Source organism: Calonectris borealis, chromosome 5, assembly GCF_964195595.1.
Source record: "Calonectris borealis chromosome 5, bCalBor7.hap1.2, whole genome shotgun sequence".
NCBI classification, from domain to species: domain Eukaryota; kingdom Metazoa; phylum Chordata; class Aves; order Procellariiformes; family Procellariidae; genus Calonectris; species Calonectris borealis.
This window is the reverse complement of record NC_134316.1, coordinates 10,685,222-10,703,373: the sequence shown is the minus strand read 5'-3', so window position 1 is coordinate 10,703,373 and position 18,152 is coordinate 10,685,222. Positions and strand designations below refer to the sequence as shown.

Sequence of the window (18,152 nt, the reverse complement as noted above, 5' to 3'; positions counted from 1 at the left end):
ATGTATATGGCATTAATTTGGGGGAATGTTTAAGGCCAGAAGAGGAATTTGCTCTTTGCATTGCTGCTCCATTAGAGTCTGTTGTGCAGATGTCCTCGGTCAGCCCTTGGTGCTAGGAGGACTTTCCCAAAAGGGACATGAGAGAAACTCCAGTTGATAGGTTGCACAGCAGCTCACAGGGTACTCACAGGTTCAGTAACACTGATTTCTCCCCAAATCCGGCTTGCAGAGCCTTCTGTTGCCTCTGCTGCTCCCAAGCTTATGGTTAATGCTGAAGCAGGACACCACTAATGGCAGCAGGCCACCTGGGGACGGTGTTGGTCCCCACGTTACCAGCTGGGAGAGCTGAGTCACGTTTTAATGAGCAAGGGCAGCAGAGGAATTTGGAGATCACCCCAAGAAAGTGTGGGAAAGGAGGCTCCCTGCAACCACAAAACCTCTAAATTTAGTTGTAGTTTAAAATGGAAAATGTTGGTGATTTTGCCCTCGCAGAGGTCCAGATGAATATGGAGACCTGCAGGTCTGCTCTGCTCCTGTCTGCTCTGCAGTGAGCCTCACCACGGGGAGTCGGGGCCGCCTGCCCCCCCATGCCCCTTGGCAGGGCCAGTGCCATGCGGGGGGACGTGCCAGCCCTGGCCCTGTCCCAGGGGCTGCACGGCGAGCTCGGCCCTTGCTGGAGACACAGCCTCTCCCCAACTGCCCCGGCAGGCGGAGGGGACAAAGGGAAGGAAGCGGCAGCAGCCCCCGGGCAGCAGCAGAGCCCCTTTCCTCTCTCCGAATCGATGAATAAGGATGGCATAATTTCTATTTATTTATTTATAACTTTGGTGAGCAGCTCCGTTTGTGTCAGTGTAGCTAAGGAATAACTTTACCCTCCGCTCTGTCAGTTAAATTGCATTATTTTTAATAAGGCAGCTGTCTCCGTGCTGCTTCTGTTGTGCTGGTTTCCCCTATCTGGGAACTGTCTACTCCTTGTCCATCCTGCTTTTCTGTTAAGTCATTGCACGGCGTTGGCTGCAAGCAGCGAGCTAAGCGTTAGTGTTATTTTCTGCCAGAGGCCCCAGGTGGAAACAGAAGTTCCCATAGTACAAGGTAGCAGCTTTTTGTCAGCGATGGTTTTCTTCCCGCAGCCTGCCAAGAAACCAAGCCGTGGCAAATCAGCTCTTTCCACAGCCTGGCCCAGATCAAGGAACTTCACCTAAATAGAAGGATGGTCCCTGCAGCCGAAGAGTTTACTTCGAGGAGCGGGTGCAGCCCCTGTGCGGGTGAAGGGACTGGCTCTGGGAGGCAGGGGGGCTGCGGGAGAAGAGGCAAAGCTGCGCAGCCCACCCCGTACCATCAGTTTTTCCCTGGCCCGTCCCTTCCAGCCTCGCTGCAGCGCTGCTGCCCAATGCCAAGCTCATTCCCTCCGGTGCAGCGGGTCCCTCAGGTGCACGAGGTGGCACCGGGTGGTTCTGGGGTCTGGCTTTGGGGTTTTGCCCCCTTTGCTGCCCACAGCCGTGGACCCTGGGCGGCTGCCTCTGCTGCGTTGGTTGTGTGAGTAAGCCTCCCTCCCGCCCCAGAAACAGCCACAATCTCCTCCTTTGTGCCTTTCTAGCTCAGAAAAGGCTGATTCATTCTCTGAAGCAGATTAATTACTTCTGCTATTTAAAAAAAAAAAAAAAGAAATCCTTTAGAGTTGGTCGGCTTAACTTTCAGCTACGTGTACAATGCAGTAAACCAAATGTGCTCCGAGCCAGAGTAAAAAAGTTTGCATGGAAAAAAAAAACATGGGTTGTGATATTTACCTGGCAGTTCAGCTCTGCAGTTTAGGAAGTATTCATAAACATGTCTTCTTGACTTATATGACAAGTGGTGCAAATTTGAGCCCACCATGAAGGTGAACTGGGGAACAAATATTTTTATTCCCTGATATGTTTTATCACTTGTTTCCCTTCTGGTTTGCATCATGCTGATGTGGCACCCGGCTCCCCGAGTAGCTTGCATCCGAAGCCTGGCTGAGCTGCTCCATTTCTTCCTCTGAAGGCTGCTTTCCAGCCTGCTTGGCTCTGCTCGCTTGTTTATGCACTGATGGGCTGTAGTTCCACATTTCAGAACAAGCTGTCCAATATTCATGAGTTATTTTGTATTTACCCAGTCCTGAGGCTTCTTTTATAAGCCTAGTGATAAATTCTGAGTTTTGTTATTTCCATTACTGGAAATGCACTGAACCTACACAACCATTACCAAGCCCTAACTATGGCCTCTATTTATCTAGAAGAACAGTAAGGGAAAGGGCTATCACAAAGCTAAATTGATTTACAAGCCTGCAATTCCCAAACCCCTGTTCTGATAACACTTGTAAGCAAGTGTTGGAGCAAGCCATATGTAGAGATGAATCACTTATAAAATGATACCCTAATATTAGTTGTATATTTATTTATCGGATAAATATAGTGATTTTTCTCTTGAAGATCAATGACAGCCACATGCTCGGCTGGCGTAAAGCACTGCAGCTCTTTGGACTATGCAAACCTGAGGATATGACTGAACAACTGATTTCTTTGCAAAGAAAAAAAACAGTATCAACTACTTGTTTCTAAAGTCATTTAAAATATTACATAGGAAAAACTGAAAGAGATCAAAGTGTTGGTATAAGATACGCTGCATATTAGACCTATGTATAGTAAGGTCATTTTGCCCCAGCATGAGAATATCTCATCATAAATCTCCAGCTGGTTGGGCCATATTAAAATCCTTTCACATTAATTGCAAGACTGTGGGTTAGAACTGGAAAGAGATTTTTTTAGGACTGACAGCTTTAGGTCCTCTCAAAACAGCTGGACCAAGTACTGTAGCAAAGTGAAGGGTTAAGCCAGCCAATGTTCGAGGATTACTGCATTATAAAATAGGAACTTCAAACTTTTTCACCCAGCAGTAGAGAAACTAGTCTGAAGGCATCTTTGGAGTGGATTAGTTTTCAGATCATGCTAAGCCACTCTTCTGCTCTGTGCAAGAATTTATTTTAAACGGCTCAAATGCTTAACTTTTTGAATTAGCAGCTGAGCATGTTCTCTGGTTACTGTTAATAACGTTCACATTGAGACAAGCTCGCAGGAAAGTACCTGGCAGTATCTGGGTCTGTTCTCCTTAACGTGCGCAATATGTATTTTGCCTGTGCCATTAGGAATCCTGGCTATGCTCAGCCTTATCTGAACAAAAACGTTGAGGATGTTTGCTCTTGGGCTGTTCACCAGGTGAGATACCAGCCACCGTGATTCATCAGCGGTTGAATGGAAAAGCTGATCTCGATGGGAGGGAGTCACGTTTGCAGCCTGTTTGGAGAACAGCTGGAGAAAGCTGCTTCCTTGTGCACTGTTCTGGCGTCTCCGTAGCTTTTTTCAGCAGGGACATCTGTAAATGTTGGTGAGGATCCGAGCAGCTCTTTGGCTTAGCGGTGCCTACAGCCCTCTCCCCTGCGGCCCTCCTGTGTCACACCGGTTTTTAGGGAAGAGCTATTCCCTGCCCAAAGATCTTCATCCTTGTGCAAGTGAGGAGGGTTTGTTCCTGTGCAGGAGGAGTATGGCTAAAACCAGCACAGGACCTGCCCGCCTCTCTCCCTCTGGGGCAGGGCTCAAAAGGTCTTTTTTCTGTAATTACATCTTCTCACTACTGCAGCACCGGTGTGGGTGCAAGGGAGCAGGGTGCAGCCGCCTGGGCAGCCTTCAGCCTGGCAATTCCTAAGCAGTTGCCCTGCAACTTTAGCATGGGTGTAATATATGTATGCAGGATAAATACACTGAATAAATATCAGAAGCACCGAGTTCCCCAGGGGTAATGGAATAGTGTCCCTGGCTGGAAGCACCCTCCCCAAAACAGGATGTTTTTTGTTGCAGAAACTTCCTATCAAAAGAGCTGCAGAGCTAATGTTTTGGATGTTTAAAGCAGATCGACCCCATTAAATACAAAGTTCCAGGAAATATGCATGTGCTGGCAGTAGCAGAGGCCTTTATTTTCATTGTCTGAAGTATCCATCAGATAAAGACTACTTTAGAAGGCTTTTTTTTTTTTTCCTTCTTATAGCATCATCTAAAGTGAATGTATCCAGCAGAAAAGCAGTCAGAGAGCTGGTCTGTGCCGAGAGGGCTGGAGGGGTGTCAGTCTCCAAGGAGAGCAGAGAAATTCAGTAAGCAGAAGAGCGAGCAGTCAGCTTTGCAGCTCCCATCTTGCTCCCGCAGCTTCCTGAGGATACTCAGATGTCTCTGCTCCCCAAGGAGGGAGCAAACCGGCTGCTTTCACTGTGCTCTCCCAGTGCCTGGGAAGGTCACCGCTGGCCCACCCCCTCAGCTCCCCAGCAGCTCCTCTGGCCATCCCTGATGTCCCCACGGCACAGCATCATGCTGCAAAGGCCAGACGCCTTCCCTTCCTTGTGGGCAGGGGGAGGATTGGGCTCTCCCCCTAAATTTGTATGTCTCCATCTGGCCAAAGCCCCTTTCAGCACCCTTTCAGCATTTTCTTTGGCACTGGTCCTTCTGTTGCTTAATGCAGAGTTCAGTTCTCAGGTGAATGAAGGAGTGTTGTTGAAGTATCCAGATTTTTTCCCGGTACCTTAATTTTTCCCCTATAAAGACATGGTTGTCTTCATGGCTCCATAGGAGCCGCAGTACCCAACAAGCCAGTCGCAGAGATGCGGAGGTGAATATTATACCTGTAATTCTTGAATACTGGCTGTGCTGATGTTTAGTAATTTAGTAGCGGATGATAGTAGGCATTTTAGGCAGGATCACCTAAAAAGAGCCATCGCAGCAGACCTCTGGCTGGCATCTCTCTCTGCCAGCAAGAAATGAGCTGGGTGTCTCCTTTCCAAAATCCTTGACACAACTTACAAGAAAAGCCACTGGTACGGGAGCTGATTTGTCACGTAAACATAGAGCAACGAGAAGACACTGATTGCTGTAATTAGGAAGAATCTAATTCCGAAGGGCAAATGGGATGTATTTATTTCTATTTAATTAGATTCCTGCATTTCGTGGACCTGCCATGTGGGCTTGGGAGCCACTGCGCTGCGATCCAGAGGCAGCAGAGCGATGCTGGAGCTCTAGAGGGTCTCGGCTTTTCTTTACCTAACATGGGACTAAACTTTCAGTTCTTGATTTAATCTGTCTAATTTTGATATAATTACTGTTCAGAGGACCACCAAATCATCTGCTAGAAAATCAGGGTAAAATTGGGCTGATTTGCTGGGGGAAAACCATTAGCCCTCTCTGAGCAACCTGAAAGCAAAGTTGCTGAGACAGAAGCTCAGACATGAAGGGATGGATCCATAAAAAGATTTACTGAAACATCCTACATCCTTGTGGTTTTGGGGGCAAATCTTTGCTCCCCAGGACAGGACTCAGCTCTCCTGGGAGATAAGCCTTCGGACTCCCTACCAGCACCCCTCTCCAAGCACATCAGCATGGGGCTGCCGCTGCTTCCTCCGGAGGAAGAGGAGGGCAGGGGTGCCAAGGAAACCCTCGCTCCCCAGACATTCAGTCAGAGTCCGTGTGTGGACTGTTTCTGGTTGTGCCATCAAAAGCAAACGCCTTTGCTAGGGCCGAGTTAGTCGAGTCGGTGCACCTGGGCTGGGGGCTGAGCTGGGCACGGTGCAGAAGCATCCGTCCGCCCGCGAGCTGCTCCTGCCCAGGCAGGGCTGCAGCCACCTGGAAGCAGCACAAGGGATGCACGAGCTGGGAGCAGGAGCTGGGATGCAAACCCCCTCATTTTTCTCAGTTACTGCCCCTTGCTGCTGCTGTTAATCTGCCATGGGGCCTGCAGAGCAGCCCTGGAGCTGTTTTTTCTGCTCTTTAGCCCGATTTCTCTGCTTCTGCCTCTTTTTTATGTGGGAGACGATGCAGCCTTTCTAAGAACACAAACATTTATGGCATATCTGTCAGGTCCAGGCTTCAGATGAAACCTGATGGGAGCTGATAGCCCTTTAAACCTCTTCCGTGGTTGTGAGGACAGGAATTTGCAACATCAACAATCCTTTCTTTGCAGGAATTTTTTTTTCTCTTAACTTTTTATTTTTTCCCTAAAACCGCCTGTGAGCCCCATCCTGCTCCCAAGAACCAGATTAGTGACTAATCTTTTGAGGACTTGAGGATTACACGTCAGGAGTGCACATAACGTAAAGTGAAATTCATTCGCTGATGTAAAACCCATCATGAATTAATGTTTGTCTTGAATTGTATAAACACGCCCTCAGAGTGCTTCCTACAGCAGGATGGGGAGCTGTGCAGAGTCATTTCCCTGGACGTTGAATTGTTATGGTGAAACTGCCTTAATTAGAAAGCACGTGGGCAAGTTCGTCTCTTAAAAGCTAGCTGAATTTGGACCGAAGGGCAGAGAGATCAGTGTATTTCTAATATTGGCGGAGCTGTGCTCGTGTACACAAAGGTTGAGTTTCCCCACTAAAGCAGGAAAACTCTTGCTGTGGGCTCCAACTTTTGATCTGGGGGATTCAATTCAGGGTAGAGGCCTCACAGAGTAAGAAAAAAACAGTATTTGAAGTCTAACTGCTGCCCTCAGCCAGGCAGGAGGTCTCTACTAAAATAGACCACGTTGAAATATTCACAATTTAATAATAACTGGCTTTCGGTTAACACCTCCGGAGAGGCTGAATGGATGCATCTTACAGCTGTGGCTCACAAACTAGTTTCCATGTGAAATCTTGACCAGAAAGGCGCAGAGATGTTTTCTGTTAAAAAGAGCTTTTAAAGTCTTCAGAGCCTGCTCAGCCCATAAAAGCGAGGCTGGACCGAAGCTCAGCAGGACCTTAGGGGTGCCTTAGTGAGAACGGGATTCCCATCGTCAAGCCCCCTCCCAGGGGGTCGCTGCCTGAGCCGCCGACCTTTGCTGTGCCACCCCTCTCCTAGCTGTCAATTCCAGGGCGAGCAGCCTTGGGTCGGACATCCTCCTGATTTTAAGCTGTTCTGGCTCTCCCAGTATTTCAAAGACTTCTGAGATCTTACAGTGTTTAAAGCCCCGGTGCCACAAAGCCAGAAAACCCCACGCGACTGATGCAAGGTGCAAGGGGCTGTCCCCACCGCCTGCCACCCCCACGCTCTCCATCCCACCCACCCGGCCAGCCGCCTTCCTCTTTTTTTCTTTTCTTTTTTTTTTTAACTTTCCTTTGCCAGATCATTTCCCTGCTTTGATCACTTCCCTGCTCTGAGTCACCCCGTGCCAGGACTGCTTTCTCGTGCTGGCAGATGGATGTGCGGTGCGGTGCAAGCCTCCCTCCTTCCCAGCCCAGGGGGAAGTGTCACCCTCCCAGCGGCCAGCGCCGAGTGAATGAGGGGGGTGACAAATGACATGCAAATGCCTTTCCTGGAGGCTACAGAAAAGTCGCTTGCACCTTTCGGAAGACTGGTATTTACATGCTATTAGACGCCGACATCCTGTTGAACTTTCTTAGAGCGTGCGATTTGCAGACACGCTCGTTCAGGGATTTAGACTTTATTGACTGAAGGTTGCTTGGCAGAGAAGGAGAAAATGAGCTGGCTGGGAAGCCGGCCGAGAAGGATCCTTCGTGCAAGAGATACAAGAGAATAATTTGGCTTCAGCTCTGAGGTAGGAATTCTTTCCTCTGTCCATTTTCTCTGTCCTCGTGGCATCCTGTGGAGGTGTTTAAAAACAAACAAAAAAGCAATAACAGGTTTTTGGCTCTCATAATATCTGTTGGTGTGACAGCTTCCCATTGAGCAGGAACCGGGAGAGTCTTAGAAAGTTACCACCGCACTGTCCATGTTTCTGGGTAACGGTTTTTGCTTCTCACAGCACCCCCAGATCATAGTAATAAATTGCATCCCAAAATGCCGAATGATGCTGGAATCTCTGCTGCGGGGTGGATGCTGGAGCGTGCGGGTGCTGGAGCAGGGAGCGGGGGGGCCTCCAGACCCGCCTTACGCCCCGTCAGGATCTTCATGGGATCTGGACCTGAGTCCTGTTCCTTTCCAGCTGTTGTCAGGAGGCCTCGCTGGCTCCCGTGGGTCTGCTAACGACAGCGGTGAGGAAGCCCCGGTGAGCCCGGGGTGAAGCTTTTGCAGTCCCATTTGCTGCCGCGCAGCTGGGAGCCGGCACCCTCTGCATGGGGCGAGTGCTGGCTACCAGCTGGCATCCCTCCAACCCAAAATCCGCCGTGCCTCCGAAGGCCTGCGGTAGCATGCGAGGATGCCGCAGGGCTCATATCCACCATGGAAAGCTTTTTAAATTGTTTTGGCTGACTTGGCAGTCAGAGAGCTAGGGAAGGCTGGCGCCTTGCTTCTGGCCGCGTCTCCCCGGTGGCAGTGGCCGTTCCTGAAGCGAAGGTCTGACAGCTGCACCAGCCTGATTTAAACCTGGCTTACCGGGTTAAGGTAAATTGGTTATTAAGCGTCTCAGACAGTGTTACTGTTGTAATGAAGAGTGTTTTTAAACCCATTTAAAGCTAAGCTAGTGCAACCTTTAAATATAAATAAGGCTTTAGATGCCACTGAAGATCCTAACATAAACATCCTTGAGCATCTCGCTTGAGCTTGATTTGTATGTGGTACCTGTAGCAGCCTGATGATTTATTTACTTGTTTATTTACTGGTGAGAAGTTTATTTATTGGTAATTATTTTTACCGGTGTAGTTAATCCTGGTGTAACCCCACCACTACCAATACATATTGAATGGACATATTTACCACTTGTGCAAGACATCACATGATATCATAGCTTATATTTGCTCAGGAGAGAGAAGCTGTGGTGGATGGGACTGAATCAGGACAATGTGTTTTTCCTTTCTTTGTAAAAGAATAAGCTATATTGGCAAAATACGTATACATTTATACTGGTATAGCCATACATTTATACTGGTATAGCCATGGTCCTTTTTGTCTATGCACTGAAGTCCTTTTCTGGGAGTTAGCTGCCAGAAGAAGCCGTTGCCAGCCCCGTGCTGCCACCAGCCAGCACGTGGATGGCACAGCTCCTGCCCACTGGCCGCAGTGGCCTGCGTGTCCGTGCTCCCTCATTTGCTAAGGACAAAACGCTCCCTGTAACGATGTGGCACCTCTGAGGACACAGCCGACCTGGGCTGCTTTGTGAGAGCTCCTATTTGCCTCACACATGGGCTGTGCCAAAGCAAGGCATAGTGTGCTGGAGACTTCATGAACTTCAGTAATGCAGAGCAAGATTGGGCACTCATTCCAAGACTTTTTAATTTTTTAAGCATAAATCGCTCATTCTTGCCTCTGATACAGCTGAGGATCAAGAATACCTAGATCTGAAGGTGACTGAGGCTACTGGCTATGGCAGAAAAAGGATGGAGCAGCGGTTGGTTTGTGTGCTGAGGCAGGGTCTGTTGGGCAAAGCATGTCTTTTGTTTGCACGCCTCAAATTCCCACCATACCCTTACCGTCAGCTCCCCTGGGAGACTACGAACGCTGCCGTTCCTACTGACGCTAATGGGCCCACACCAACAGGTCAGGTTGGTTTCTAAAATAGAGATTTGTGGTCCCCCCAACTTCTTTTGGTGCGTGGAAGGATGATTTCATTAGCCTGTATGTATTTCATTAGCGAGCTGTTCAGACGCTGCACGGGAGAACACAATAGTACAAATGAAAGCAAGAGGAGAGAACAAACCCATCACGCTTCCTGAAGTGGTTTTGGAAAGCACAAAGCCGGGATGTTGTTTCTTTTTAGTGACTGAGTAGTCTGACATGTTGCAAAATACAAAGGCTCGGCATATTCCCAGCAGCAGAGCGAAAACTGGAACTGCCCAGAAGCCAAACCTATCATTAGCAGTCAGCCAGGCAGAACGGGCTCCTGAGTGCCAGGAACAGGATGGGAGGGAGGAGGCGCTGAGCAGCAAAAAAAGAGCTTTTCCTAGGGGCCGGCGGCGTGCCCCAGCAGCCTTGCGGAGGGAAGCGGCGGACTGCGAGGGCAGCACATGGCATCAGAGTTCTTCAAAAGGCAGCAAGGAGCTGCTGTTCCCCCTCATGCCCCCCCATCCTGCGGGGCAGCGGGTCTGCTCCCAAAAAATCAGAATGGTTTTGGCCTGTAATTTTTCTCACTTTTGTTTTCACTCAATTATACTTAGCTGCCCTGAGAAATCTCTTTTTACACGTCCTCCCCGGTCCTTGCTGAGATCCATGTCATCCTGGAGGCATGTAATAATTGAGACTGAAAGCTGTGCTGTGCAGCTCTGCTCTGCACAGCTTCACAGGATGGACAAAGTATTGACGTGCCCAGATTTATCTCCCACAGATGTCATCTCCCTAGGAGGTGACTTGAAGGACAGAGGGGCACAGAAAACTGAATCTGGGAAGCACCTGATTCAAAAACAAAGGAGGAGGAAATTTTATGAACTGGGCTGGATGGATGCAGGGAACATCACAGCTTTGCAAACCCAATGATCCAGAAAGCTAGCACCGTGAACCACACCTATTGCTGTGGCTGGGTGCAAGAGGACGAGCCTTTATGATGCCTTTATGATTCCCAAGGGAATCTCTTCAAATTAAGAGTATTTTTACATTGATGCTTCTTTAGTTGTCATTCCCCATCAGGCCTAACCAGCCTCTGAGGGTGAGAAGCAAGATGAGGAGGGGGTTGCATTTATCACGGTGAATGCTGTGGGCTGTGGGTGTCCCCACAGCAGGAAGCACAGATGCACCATCAGGATGCGTCCTAGGGAGCAGCACTCAGCACCAATGCTGAGCGCGTAGCTGGGGAGGGCAGACCATGGGTGCTGCAAGCACGGTTGGGCACAGAGGCTGGGGACATTGCTTCCACCATCACATCCTCCTCTATGGCCTGGACAGCGAAAAGCAAAGCTCCCCATGCCCTTCTACTGGCAGGAGGCAAGATGTTATTCAGCCTTTTAGCTCTAGCACCTTGTCTCTTTGTCATGGGACTTTCTGTTCCTCGGCCAGCGTAGTCTAAATGGTCTCTGTGAGACAGCCAGATAGATGCGTTCCATTTTAATTCCTTATCTGTCTCACTCTGCTGAGATCATTTACCTGCTAATAAGCTCCTGTGGTCAGAGATAAAAGGCAAAACTACCAGCCCTTTAAGGATGTATCATCTGAGTGGCTTTGCAACACTGTGCTTCATGGAAAATATGGGAAGATGTTGCATTCATAATATATCACTCATATCTGTGTTTGTAAACAGATTTATCACACCATCTGCAGAATCGTACCGCGGTCTCCTCCATATTTATTTCCTTTCCATTTATGTAGTACAGGCTCCTATTTATTTTATTCCCTTTTTACGATTAGATACATTAGCCATCTTTCTTTCTTCCCTACAAAAAGAGTGCACTCTCTGTGGGAAAGAATATTTAATCAGTCCAATTTGTTCAGCTTAGTGTATAAAAACACAAGCTGGTACTGTTTGGAGAGGTACCTGCCTGGGTTTGTTTCTCATCTCTTCACATCTGTGCGGAGCAGGTGGGGAGGAAAGGACAATTCAGAACAAATCTGCCGGTAAACAGGATGCTCTGTCGGTATTTCCCGTCTCCTGTTGCACTGGTTGAGCTTAATTTTCAGAAATCAGCTAAGCCTGAGGTCAGTAACGCTGTTACAATCTCTCTGACTTTCTGTAGCTGATACAACATGTAATGAAGTATTTGTACAACGGGGAGCAAAAAGCCAGCCCGTTCTGTTACCTGCTTCGATAAGAAACGTTTAGTCATATGCAAATAAAAAAAAGCGATTTGCTGAGTATAAAAAGAAGGCACGCTGAGAGAGAGGGAGCTTGCAGTCGGCAGCCGCCTCTGCAGCCCCTCGGCTGAACGGCACGAGCCCCAGCACCGCTCCGGGCAGGGCAGAGCCCGGCCTGAGCCGGGAGGACCCTCCTCCTCCAAAGGCCGCTCCCGCAGGCTTTCTCACCCGGCAGCACCACGAGGCTCTTCCGTGCACACAGGGCCCAAAACCAGGTTCCCTGCTTGGTGCACACTTTCACTTTCGGGAGAGGAAAGAGCCTGGGTTACAGCAGAGCCAAGGGGAGGGACGAGTCCCACCCAGTGAGCCAGGGCTTGGCCCCCGCCGCCAGCTCTTGGGTTTGTGCCCGTCCCCTGTGCAGCACTAAAAATCCAGGACAGTCGATTCCTCCTCCCGGGCAGGAGGCTGAGGGATCTTGAGTCTTTGGGGAAGCCACCAAAGAACGGGGCTGGGCAGAATGAGCTGTGCTCCACCCTGGTCGGATGGTCCTCAGCACTGCCCCGTGCTGAAGGTCTTCACCCACAGGCACTGGAAGAGGACTGCTGGGCTCGATGCGCAGCACGGGGCAGGATTGGACCGCAGCTCCTTAGCAGCACCTCTCCAGCCCGACTGTAAATTCACTGCGGTGAGAGGTGTGGGACGCTGCCCAGCACCAGGGCTGCGGCCCTGGGGCAGGACACTTTCACTTCTCTCCCTCCGGGGAGGGAGGGTTTCTCTTCTCCTTTGCATTGAGCCTAACCCAAATTCCTGGGCTTGGGTGCAGAGGAGCGGCAGGGGGTGACTAACTCCAACAAGAACTTTACCAGGAGTGAGTAAGGGCTCTGGGCTGCAGGCAGCGGTGACAAATCTTAGAAACTCAAGCCTGTACTTTGGCAGGAGAGTTTGTTGTTTGGGCTTTGTTTTTTCTTTATATGGTCCTTTTTATTACTTTTCAGCTGTACAGTGTGTTCTCGGGTGGTATATTGGCAACTGCACGTTTTTCAATCGTAACCATCGTTTTTTCAGATAACAGAACAGTGAACAACTGGGCGCTTGGCCAGTTTTTTCCCCATTGAAGGAAAGGGAAACTCTGGAAGAGGGTTTCACCAGAGCTCTCTAATAGGGTTTTCTATGACCATATCCCACTAACCCCACCACCCCCTGACCCTCACCCAGCACAGCCTTTGATGCTGTGAGCTGAGTGCCCCTGCCAGAGCGTCCCTCCATCACCTTGCCCCAGGGGAATTGTTTGAACTCTCTCGAATATCCCATCCCACCGCACTTCCCATCTTTCCAAGAGGCATGTTTAAGCCTATAATATCATGCCCTAAATGCCTACCGCAAATTAGTGAGCAAACTTTTTGGCTGTGCATATGCCAAGGGGTGACTGCTGAAATGAGACTTTTGGGTAAACCAGAAGCCGTGCGGCTCTGCTGCGGCGAAGCAGCCAGGACCTTTCTCAACAGTGCAGTCCCCAGAAAAAATCACATGGCAGGCTTTAAAATAACGAGATTATTTCCAACCGTTGTAAATGATCTCTCCTTTATCTTTGCTTCCTGGCAAATAAAACCTTTCAGAGACTTTCAGTTTAGATTTTTCAAGTCTTTTCCCTACAAGGGTTAGAAGCCCTTGTGCTGCAGCTGGTAAGGGAAAGCGAGACTCTCCTATAATCCCTTCAGTCCCACGCGTGCTGGGTTTTGGGGGCCAACTGGGCCCCAGGTTAGTTTGAGCTCGGTGCTCACCAGCCCGGGGAAGCAGAGGTCCCAGTGGCTGGGGAGGGGAGGTAGCGTTAGCAGCTGGCTTTGGGTCCAGCAGCCCCAGCTAGACCCTTCTGTGGGACAACTGTCCTCTCTGGGAGCAATTCAGCTTTAAAATGATTGCATTCAGCTTTGAAAAGGACTTGCATTGTATAACTTAATCACTGCGGGTCTGAAAAATAAGGATCCTGCCTAAAAGCATAAAATTTGGCACCAAGGGTTAATTAGATTTGGCTTTGCTATTTCTCCGTGCTGAATCAGCTCCTCACCCTCCCTGCTGCTAACAGCACAGCTGAGACAGGCCATGTCCTCTGGGGAGACAGGCCTTGAAGAGATGCTCCCCATCTCCGAAAAGACGCACTGCTGTTTTCATAGCTTCCCGCTGCCGTCCCTCCACTTGCAACCTGTCGGGCTCTCACATTATCACGCACAAGCACCACATTTTGCAAACATATTTGCTGTTACAGCAGACAGGAAGAGATTAAGTGAGTGCTGTAAAACTAACCTCCGCATCAGTCAAAAGAAACAAAAGTAAAAAATAACAGGGTAATCGGATGCTCTTATGAGCAGGATATGCGCAAAATGACTTCTCCATCCCATTACAAATGCTTAGAAACTGCACAGCCTCTCCAGTGCAGGGAGATTTTCAAGTGGTTTAATGGACATAAGGAGTTCAGAGCCGATAATGCCACTTCCAACCTTATCCTTTTGCTGCATGAAAATAGGTAGTGGCTATTGACTGGTGTAAATTGGCTACTTTTAAAGCTGTATTTGCTGGCTTAGATGTGCTAAGAGTCTCTCTACAGAGTTTTCAGGGCCTGAATGTAATGTGTGTGGTTAAGGAGGGGATATATTGAGTTTCTTCAACGGAGGACTGGTTCCAGTGTGTGCCCTGCATGCTGGAGAGCTGACCTAGGAGCAGGCACCTGCTGCAGTCGAGCTTTACGTCCCGATTCCTTGGAGGAAAACGAGGGCTGCCGAGGGTTGTTGGTCAGTCCAGATAAACTTCTCACTTTGTCTTTTCTTTTTCTTTCAGGACAAATTGTTCATGATGTCAATCAAAAAGGAAGGTGCCCACAAGAAGTGGGCTGCTCTAAAGGAGAAACTTGGACCCCAGGAGACCGACCAGTCAGAGGCCAACCTGGAAAATGCAGAGCCGGAGCTGTGCATCCGTCTCCTGCAAATGCCATCGGTGGTGAACTACTCGGGGCTGAAGAAGAGGCTGGAGAACAGTGACGATGCCTGGATGGTCCAGTTCCTGGAGCTGTGCGGGCTGGACCTCCTCCTGGAGGCCCTGGACAGGCTATCTGGGCGAGGAGTGGCCAGGATTTCTGATGCCTTGCTTCAGCTCACCTGCATTAACTGTGTGCGAGCGGTCATGAACTCCCATAAAGGCATTGAATACATTGTGAGCAACGAGGGCTACATCAGAAAACTCTTCCAAGGTGAGAAGACATCTTCCTGCTTCACCCATCACATGCGGCATGGCGGGGGACTTTTCTGTTGCTTATCCTCCTGCCCTGCACCAGGCTTCTTGCAAGTTGTTCATCACAACTGATTAATGAAAGAGATCATTTTCTTCTTTAAAATAATATTGCTTGGAAATGGCATTGCCTTTGCCACTCAGTGCTATTTAGATGGGCTCATTTCCACACAAATGTCTTCATCATTCACTGAGAAGCCAGGAATAAACCCAGCCTTAGCCGTACGCGGGCATGAGAAGTCCTCGACCCTTCAGTTGTCAGCAGACATTTGCTACTTAGTCTTTGTGAGCCCCAAGGGCAGAGGGAGAGGAATTGAAAGGGCTTGGAGACTTGTAGCCTGCAAAGAGGAGGGAGGGTGGCATGGTTTAGACTCAAGAGAGCCCATTCTCTGTGCTGCTTAGTGTGTTCCTTCTAGAAGATGGTAGGTAATACCACTTACTTTCTCCTGCCATTCACTTGGCTCGTCGTTAGGTGTGAAACTCATCAAGGCGTCTCCTAGAACTTATTCTACAGCACTTAATGATGGTGGTGCTGGAGGATAACTTCTGTGCTGCTCCACAGAGCTGAGATCACAGCTGTGCCCAGAAACCCTTATTAGTAGCTCTTTAAAATGCATTTAGTCTGAAAGCTAGCTTGCTCCCCTCTTCAGATTTGAAGTCCTCTTCCTTCCTTTCCACCCTGTGTTTTCTTAACCAGTGTGAAACACAGAGCTGGCATTTTTGTGCTGTGAAAAACAGGGGGGCACCCTGGGCTTTTCAGCGGTCGAGCTTCTTTGTGCACTAACAAAGGAAAAATAAGATGGTCTAATCCACCCCTTCCCAGCTCCCAGGGCTCACAGAAAAAGAGTAGTGGAAAAAAGGGAATACATGAGGACTGGTCAGAACAATTGGCCTACTTGATATGCATATTGGGTGTTTCTGCACTAAAAATAAGACTCATTAATTGAGGAAAATGGTTCATCTGCTGTTCTAGAAAATACCCATATGTGAAAATGGGAAATAAAATGTGTGTGTGCTGAGATCTTGGCTGCTGTTGCAGCATGCCACTGGTACATAGAAGAGATGAACAACTACAAGCAGCACCAAAATGCCAATAGGGTACCTGTAGCATTTACTGTTCCCACTAGAAGTTACTATCGCATAATGCTATTGGGATGAGTTATCCATACATTGGGATATTTCTCTTCCCATCTTCCATGTAGGGGCTCCACTCCTTCAGTCTTTTTTCTACCACTGGTCATATGCCATGTACCAGAAGACACTGAGATTCAGAATATTAATGTCATTATAAATTCTTTTTTGTTTTGTTTTTCCTCCAGCACTTGACACAACTAATGTCATGGTCAAAAAGCAAGTATTTGAGCTCCTGGCTGCACTGTGCATTTACTCGTCAGATGGCCACGCTTTGGCTTTGGATGCCCTGGACCATTACAAGGCAAGTGTTGGGCTGCAGCAGGAGGTATGGCTCTGCTCTGATCCATGCAGGTGGATCCATGTAGCGCAGAAAAGGGCTGGGAATGAAGGTCATTTTGCATCATTTTGGTAAGAGAGGCAGGGATTTATAAGGTGAAAACTGTAGGAAATTTGGCTGGTCAGCATAAGTCCACGGTGCTGCTCTGTGACTTGTCTGGACAGACGACTGCCAACCACAAGGTCCCTTCTGGCAGAAGCACTACCAGATTAGCAAAATAGACAATGCCACATCCAGGGGTTTCACTGGCCACAAGCTCAGGTAGGTGCATCAGTTATCGGAAAGCATAAAGGGATCCAAGAGGAGTTTCAGTGACTTTGTCTGCCAGCCAGACCCTGCTCTGTAATGGAGGAGTGCGGCTTTTACCTGTATCTTCCTGTCTTGTGCACAGTGGGATAAACTGAGAGGTTTTAAGACGCTAACTCCATCTGAGAGCCTGAATCAAAGTGGTAGACGTTTCTGAACTGTCTGAACAAAATATCACTTGTGTTATTAACAGAGTGTGAAGAACCAGCAGTATCGATTCAGTGTCATAATGAATGAGCTCTCCAACACAGATAACGTGCCGTACATGGTGACACTGCTGAGTGCTATCAATGCGATCATACTGGGGAAAGAAGAGCTAAGAACAAGGACACAAATCAGAAATGAGTTCATAGGTAAGGATGTTTGTTGCACTTAACTTTCTCCGGAGAAAATCAGTTGCCAAGCAGTTTTATTTTCAGATGTATCCATAATGTGATTAAAGAGGACTGGGGAGCAAAACTGCAAATATTAAAGGCAGACTCCTTTTTTTTTCCTTTTGGTCTCTATTCTCTTTCTGTAACCAGATTTTTTTAACTTTGCTGCTTTTCCATAGCTTTGATCTTTTCTGGAATCCCAGCAGCACTGTATCACTTGAGCTTCTTCCATACATTTTTATAACCAACCATCTTATGTAGCCACATTTCCATACGTTGCAACTCCTCGTAAGAGTAGATAAGGTTTCTTTGCCCTGTGTCTGCTCAGCTGAGCCACAGAAGCTGCCCTGTGATTCAGAAATACTTTCCAACTGCTTGAATACTGGAGTCCTAGGTACCACTGTTAGGATTCACCTCACGTAATGCGCACATCCGAGCTGGTGAGCCTGGGCTCCATTTCTCTCTGTGGAGAGCAAGGGACATTTGACCGCACCGTTCACCTGACTGATTTTAGATGTCTAATTCGGAATGAGGTGACTTATGCCCCAGAAGTGCCTGTGTCCCTCAGTAACTCCAGGGGGATGCTGCTGTAGTTCACACGGCTGCAGACACGTGTACCATGAGTCTCTATATTTACCAGATGACCCTACCCATACATCTGAAGATATTTTCACTTTTTCTCTCTGCAAAAAGTGTTTGTGAACATAACATTATATAAAGATCAAACAGATCAGTGCCAAGTAGGTCATGATGCCAATATATCTCTTTTTTTGTTCTCCCAGGGCTTCAGCTGTTGGATATTTTAGACAAGCTAAGGTAAAAATCACTATTTAAAGTTTCTTTTATAAATGAGATTCACAGTAACATAGCTGTGGAAACTTAATACTTATCAGCCTTCAGTTGTGTGAAGTGAAGCGTACCTGGGTGGAGTGGACCACACTAGTGTGCGCCCGTTACACGGGAACTGGAGGCATTAGGCCAGCGTTAAGATGCTCTTGCCAACCACAGTGTCATGGGGACAGCTGTTGCGCAGATGGCATTGACAGAGGCTCTGGGCACAGGTGGAGCAAG

The 18,152-nt window shown here is 48.5% G+C and overlaps 1 protein-coding gene across 1 annotated transcript; it reads left to right on the top strand.

The window, feature by feature from the left end:
• Positions 1-7,328: 7,328 nt before the first annotated feature.
• On the top strand, positions 7,329-17,901 carry LOC142082685 (inverted formin-2-like). Its single transcript, XM_075150953.1, has 5 exons — positions 7,329-7,593; positions 14,484-14,892; positions 16,250-16,365; positions 16,901-17,060; positions 17,864-17,901. Exons 2-5 carry the CDS (start codon positions 14,496-14,498, stop codon positions 17,899-17,901), a joined length of 711 nt encoding a protein of 236 aa, XP_075007054.1. The 5' UTR covers positions 7,329-7,593; positions 14,484-14,495.
• The last annotated feature ends 251 nt before the right edge of the window (positions 17,902-18,152 follow it).

Coding starts and splice junctions, on each gene's coding strand:
- LOC142082685 (XM_075150953.1), top strand. CDS start 14,496: ATGATGTCAATCAAAAAGGAAGGTGCCCACAAGAAGTGGGCTGCTCTA. Junction 14,893..16,249: donor CATCAGAAAACTCTTCCAAG/GTGAGAAGACAT, acceptor TTTTTCCTCCAG/CACTTGACACAACTAATGTC. Junction 17,061..17,863: donor AATCAGAAATGAGTTCATAG/GTAAGGATGTTT, acceptor TTGTTCTCCCAG/GGCTTCAGCTGTTGGATATT.